The sequence below is a fragment of the Tachysurus fulvidraco genome, chromosome 6, assembly GCF_022655615.1.
Source record: "Tachysurus fulvidraco isolate hzauxx_2018 chromosome 6, HZAU_PFXX_2.0, whole genome shotgun sequence".
Taxonomy (NCBI): Eukaryota; Metazoa; Chordata; class Actinopteri; order Siluriformes; family Bagridae; genus Tachysurus; species Tachysurus fulvidraco.
Window position 1 is genome coordinate 32,143,954 of NC_062523.1, and position 6,853 is coordinate 32,150,806.

Sequence of the window (6,853 nt, forward strand, 5' to 3'; positions counted from 1 at the left end):
AAGCGTAGTTATATTTTGAACTCCTTAAATAATTCATTTTCAGTGACTAGTTTGATAAATAGTTCATTTCTAGTTTAGCATTTATGAATTTTTTGTTGTGTATCTCATGTTGAAAAATGGTTTATATAAAAAATGCCAATTATGACTGAAAACACAATAGAATATTACTCATTAGTTTAGTGTTGTAGATATTTCTGTTGTTCTTCTCACATTAAAAACGTCATTAATTAGATTGTAATAACTTAATTTAATAGTCTAACATGTGATATGGAAAACCTGTCCCCAGATCTGTAATGACTGAAAGATTTAAATTTGAAAAGAATAAAAGAATATTGCAATCACATGCTAAACTTTATTACTCTTTTTAGCTAGAAGAATCCATTTTTATGTGATGTAGTGCAGTTAGGCCATTTTATTTCATATATACTGAAATGATGTTTTAATTAATTAAAACCTATTTGCTTTTTAATCCATTCAGGTGTTGTAACCCAACCCTGTAATATACACTATATAACTATATAACACTAAAGTGTAAATATCTCACATTCTCTTCTTAGCAAAACCTGAATTGTTTTCAAAGATTCAATTCTGATTTGACTCATAAATTAGATCTCACCTTCATACACTTCATTATTTGTTGCCTTTTGAGCTCTTACTTCATTCTTCTGTTACAAAATGAATGTTTCATTACCAACATGTGTCAATGCTGTTATTTCCCATTAATTCTCTTTCACATACCGAACACAATCATTTGTAACGGGATTATCACCGGAATGATAATTATTCATTATTACTTATTTATTATTGACTACACCCCTGTAGCTATTTGTGTTTCACTTCTTATTTAACCAAATTTAATATGTGGCTCTTACATTTATCAGTTTTTCAGGAGTCACTTTTTTGATCTGGACTGTTAAGCGATTTTATCACTTCTCATTTTTTAGTGACTTTTCCAGCTACACATCAATGATGGAGCAACATTTGTTCATACTCCTGTTGTTCACAGGTGAGAGATGTGTGTGTGTGTGTGTGTGTGTGTGTGTTTCAGTAAGCTGCTCAATGTGTATAAAGATTTAAAATGCAGACTTCCAGGGTTAATTTCCAGAAAGGAGGCAAAGGGTAGCCTCACCTTAAACTGAAAACCTTTCAAGAGCGTTAGGGGTAAAGACCCAAACACAGCCATAACAAATAAAAAAAACTATTAACAAAAGAAACAGACAGGGATCATAAATTTACGAGCACAACAACCTGCAAAACATGATACATAAACACATCCCTTTAAACACAAAAGACGAGAACTCCACGAAGCTATGCACAACGCGGGGGAAATAAATTAACATAATAATGAGTCCATTACGAACAGTTGAGTATTGACGAGACACGTGACACAAAACACACTGCCGGAGCAACCCCAGATTGTTCCGGCAGAGATTGTCCAATCAAAAGTCCTGACATAACCCTTCTGTCTAATATTACAAGAATTGTAATACAGTGATGCCTTGAGATACGAGCGCTTTGACATACGTATTTTTTGAGATACGAGCTGTGATTCGACCATATTTTTGCCGTGAGATACGAGCAAATTTTGGATCTGAGCCGCCGCCACCGAAACAAAGATCCCTAACAACCACGTGTGCACTGCCCCCCCCCCCAGCTTCCCACGTCTCACTCGGTTAAAGCCGCCTTCACACTGCACACGACAAACGACGGCCGATAAAGCGGATGTCATTAATTTCCTATGGAGAGTCGCAAAGGCGCTGCGTGAGGTGTCGACCATCTGCGGATCCGTAATTTTCGGATCCATTAAAAATTAAAAAATGTGAACTTGTGCGACTTCACCGCATCCGATATGCCGACAGGTTTTTATTAAAACGACCGGCAGATGTTAGTGAGAAAAGAGTGACAAAAAAGGCAAAAACAAGTGAAGAGAAAAGCGATGAAAAAAATTAAGCAAAATTAATGTAAAGAAAACAGAAATTGTACCAATTAAGTTCAGTTAAGAGAATTTCAATTAAGTTTGTTAATTTTAGTTAAGTTTAGTTAAGTTCCATTTAAGTGTAAAGTAGCATTAAGAGTGTACAGTAGTGAGTAAGTGAACAAAAGTGAAAGTGTACGTACGAGACAAAATTCCGCCTGTTTACTCCTCCCTCAACCTCCGTGCGCATCTTCCGTAAAGTAAAACCAGTTTATTTTTTAACATTCTCTTTTATTACTGTATGTTTTTATACAATATTTGTCATTTATAAATACAGGTACTAAACATTTATATATACTGTACTGAACATTTTTCATATTCAAAACACAAACAAAACAACTGGAGTGGAATTTTGCGAGCCGGAAGGGATTAATGGGATTTCAATTCATTTAAACGGGGAAAATTATTTTGAGATACGAGCAAAGTCACGGAACGAATTAAACTCGTATCTCGAGGCATCACTGTATTCAAATAGCACAATGCATGATATAAAGTTACAGAGATACTAGCTTTAGGTAAATATTACAGACATAAAATACAGCATTTCATATTTTGCACCAAAAAAAAAAGATCTTTCATTCTGGAAAGTTAACATTAAAAATGACAGTTATGGAACCTTACACAAAAACTTCAATTCTTTTCCACAGCGATTGTGCCTCTCGTCCTTTCTGTCCCTCGTAAGTATTATCTGATCCAGCAGGGGGCAACATGGAGTGCTGCGCAGGCTTATTGTCGAGCCACACACATTGACCTGGCTGTCATAACAAGTTATAGGGATCTGGTTCAACTTCAGAATGAAGCACAGAGACATCACTTCAGTACCAGTGCTTGGATTGGACTTTACAATTACTACTACACCTGGCTCTGGTCCTATGGAAGTGAGCCACTGGGAAGTGTGACATTATGGAATTCAGGCGAACCCAACAACTATGGTGGAATTGAAGCTTGTGGTGCTGTAACTCCAACAGGATGGAATGATTTGCCATGTGATTACGCATACCCATATATATGCTTTGATGGTAAGCAGCTTATTTTTGACAATTTCTCCATAGGGCTGGTTGTCTGGTTAAAACATTCCAGGCAATGTGCTCTCTTTGGTCTCTTTAAAATTATTTATGCTTTAAAGACAGTTCATTATGAACTTTGACAGTTTGTCAACTAGTTTTAGCATTTTTTTCTTATCCAATTAACAATATATTTATGTTACAATTAATATGTGTTGTACTAATGTGTTGTGTTTTTCATTTTCACAGGCAATAAAACAGGAAATAGTAGATATATTTACATCTCTAATCCATTAACATGGGCTGCAGCTCAGGCATTCTGCAGACTGCATTATACAGATCTGGTCATTATTACAAGTGCAACAGAAATCTCAGTTATAGGGGGAATGGTCTCTGGGGATACTTGGGTTGGTCTGTACAGAGATACCTGGAGGTGGACAGATCACACCATCTTCTCTACCACCAGCTGGTTGGCTACACAACCTGATCAATACCAGTGGAAACAAGGCTGTGGTTTTATAAGTAATGGTCAGGCTGCTGACACACAGTGTTCAAACATAAGGCCTTTCTTCTGTTACACATGTGAGTTAAAGTTTTTTTATTAAAGAAAGTAAATTTAAACTGATTCTAAACATTTTTATTATGAGTTTGTGTTTTAATGTGTCATTGTATTTATACATTTAGTTATCACAGGGAAACAACAAATAGTAAGGATGAAGATACGATCGTATCAGGACGTTAATGATCCTTCAGTAAAGGCGGCCATCTTGGAGCAGGTGGGTTTCATCTTCCAGACCCAACTTATAATGAACTCTCTCCTCTTTACTGCAGCCAGAACCCGAGTCACTTCATCAAGCTCTGACACATACACACTTAACTCTAATCTGAACCTCTGTTCAGGTTATGTAGCTGTTTTCCAGCTCTTATAGGAGATTAGAGCAAATACCCTTTATAATAAATGTCATTCTGTTCATTAGATAAAGCAGAAAATGAACAACAATGGAATGGGAGAGAACATCACAGTGAAATGGAGAGAGGAATCAGATGGTAAAGTGTTTAACCTGGTGAAAGAAGAGCTCTAAATCTTGTATCTGAATCTCATATTTTGGTGCACTAACTATTTCAGGTTGTATAATATGGTTGCTCTAGGAAATTTATGGGGTTTATTGAGTAGACTATGTTTCATTTGTTTATTATTTTCTTTAGACTGAATGTACTCAATCAACAGACCTGTTTCTTGTAAAAATACTTTATATACTCACTTTTAATGACAAATAACTTAAACTCGACACGTCTTTCTTTGTTATAACAATTAAAATAATTATTCTGTTCCTGTGGAATCTGCAGATTATGTCATGTATCGTTTGCAGTGAATACTTTCTCCTGACTTACGTGCTTTCATTTGAGTTACATCTTCAGGTGTTCCACTGTTTCTCACTAGGCTCTGAAGCTCTGATGTCTGTTTAGCTGTTTTGAAACAAACTATCTGTAAAAAACACTCAATAAAAATAAAATTATTTTCAAAGTGCCTGTATTAATCATGATGGAAACACATGGGCAGTGTCAGAAATCCCCCCTTCTGGCACTCTCCATATACATGCTACATAAAGCGCCACATGATGCTTTTAGCACTGTAAGCAATGCTAGACTTTTTAAAAGATTTTGTAATTTATTTAATGTATTTAAAGTTTAAATTCATTTAAATCAAACACTGATTTTTTATGCAACAAAAAAGATAATAAAAAATAAAATTAGAGTCTGTGCCTGAGCTTTTCTGATTCATTGGGTTGGGGTTAGGTTTTATGGAAAAATATAATGATTCCCCATCACAGACTTTAGCCTGCATGGTTTTAGGGTTAGGGGAAAAAGCCATAGTTCTGGGAATGACCCAGAAACCACGTTGTGCACGGGCCTGCCACACGGGCCTGCCACAGAGGGGGCTGCCACACGGGGCTGCCACGTGGGCCTGCCAAACGTATGGGGTCAGAATTGTTTCGTTATTCTGAATAAATACACTATGATCCACAAATAAATATAAAGAGTTTCACAAATATTTTTACAAATTTCACAAAAAGAAATGAAATTCACAAATAAATAAAATGGGATTTGCAAATAAAAAAAATATTTATAAATTGTATTTATTTGCGAATGTCTTCCTGCTCATTAGTGAATCGCGTTCTGTGCATTTGTGGATTTGAAACATTTCTAACGTCAAGACGTGCACAAGAATCCACAAATAGGTGACTCCGCCCACCGTCTACTCCAGCCAATCGGACAACGGTCTCGTGGCGCTGACCAATCGTGGCACGGTCTACCTCAAACCAATCACGTACTGATTTACTCGCACTATCACAGTGTAATATGTGCTGCAAAATACGATTAAAAAAAAACAAATAAAAACATTAGTCGCAGATTCGAGCCCAATCTGGTAACCCTGTATGGACTGTAGCAGCACTAAGGGTTAGTTCAGTTCTGCTTTCTTTGGAAACGATTTCAGCATCATCAATGGGTCCAGGGGTGGTGTGAAGAGCGAGTAAATCAGAACGTGATTGGCTGGAGTAGACGGTGGGCGGAGTCACCTATTTGTGGATTCTTGTGCACGTCTTGACGTTAAAAATGTTTCAAATCCACAAATGCACAGAACGCGATTCACAAATGAGCAGGAAGCAATTCACAAATAAATACAATTTATAAATATTTTTTTTATTTGCAAATCCCATTTTATTTATTTGTGAATTTCATTTCTTTTTGTGAAATTTGTAAAAATATTTGTGACTCTTTATATTTATTTGTGGATCATAGTGTATTTATTCAGAATAACGAAACAATTCTGACCCCATACACACGGGCCTGCCACACGGGGCTGCACACGGGCCTCATTTTCGGCCACCACCATCACGACGAATGAAAAAACATCACTTATTTAGAATTAGGAGATTAAAATGCTCTTTAGGCTGGGGTAAAATACCTTTATTAGCCCTAGTACCCAAAATAGGGTTTTAATTAAAATTAGGGATCAGGATTTAGGGTTCGAGGTCGGTCCAAATTAGGGTTCCGACCTCAGGCGACGCCTAAGGTTATGTTTAGGGCTAAGGGTTAGAGTTAGGTTCTTGGAAGTATACAATGACCCCCCCCCCACCCCATCACAGGGTTTTAGTGGGTTAGGGAAAATTTAAGAAACCGAAAATTTAAGAAACTCTCGAGGGACCGGAAATGCATGGGCCATCCCCTGGGATTCCGCTCTCAGTCGATACCCGGGACGTAAAATTGTGTTCCCCTAACCCTAACCCCCGGGGATACTCTCCCTGGTTTCTGTAACTGATTTGCGTCACTTTTCCCGAGCTCTGTGGCTCATGGTTAGCAATAAATTATTTTTGTCTGTGACAATGAAATTTTTCACCAAATCAAATTTTAATTTTAATTTAAATTAATAATCAATCAATTTAATCAGTGAAATTCGGTATATGGTTTGTGAGCTCTATGAGATATGGTATTGCACCCATAGTGTTAGGGTTAGGTATAAAGGGATTAGGGTTAGGGTTTTCAAATGCACATTTTTGCTCATTTTCTGCTCTATAGCTCTGAAATTTGGTATATATACCAACTAGGGGGTGGGGAGTCGATTGCACATGGTTTCAGCTCGATAGCACCACCACCAGTTGAGATATGGTATTGCACATTATTTTCCTATGGGTTTATGTACAACTATAGACCTATTTTTCTAAGGCGTTTCAGGTGACGCTGATTCACCTGGTATGATTTCTGTGAGAACGATTTTTGAGCTTGGACTAAAAAAAAATAGGGTTAGGGTTAAGGTTAGGGTTAAGGTTAGGGGTATAAGGGGATAAATGCGAAAGTGCACCCCCCTATAGGG

General features: G+C 37.0%; 1 protein-coding gene across 1 annotated transcript; it reads left to right on the plus strand.

The window, feature by feature from the left end:
* The first annotated feature begins 636 nt into the window (after positions 1-636).
* Positions 637-4,470, plus strand: LOC113642115 (putative C-type lectin domain family 20 member A). The gene is made up of 5 exons (XM_027145458.2): positions 637-1,006; positions 2,623-2,994; positions 3,229-3,561; positions 3,664-3,755; positions 3,957-4,470. The coding sequence occupies exons 1-5, from the start codon at positions 967-969 to the stop codon at positions 4,059-4,061; spliced, it is 942 nt and encodes a 313-aa protein (XP_027001259.1). The 5' UTR covers positions 637-966; the 3' UTR covers positions 4,062-4,470.
* The last annotated feature ends 2,383 nt before the right edge of the window (positions 4,471-6,853 follow it).

Coding starts and splice junctions, on each gene's coding strand:
- LOC113642115 (XM_027145458.2), top strand. CDS start 967: ATGATGGAGCAACATTTGTTCATACTCCTGTTGTTCACAG. Junction 1,007..2,622: donor CATACTCCTGTTGTTCACAG/GTGAGAGATGTG, acceptor TCTTTTCCACAG/CGATTGTGCCTCTCGTCCTT. Junction 3,756..3,956: donor AGGCGGCCATCTTGGAGCAG/GTGGGTTTCATC, acceptor TCTGTTCATTAG/ATAAAGCAGAAAATGAACAA.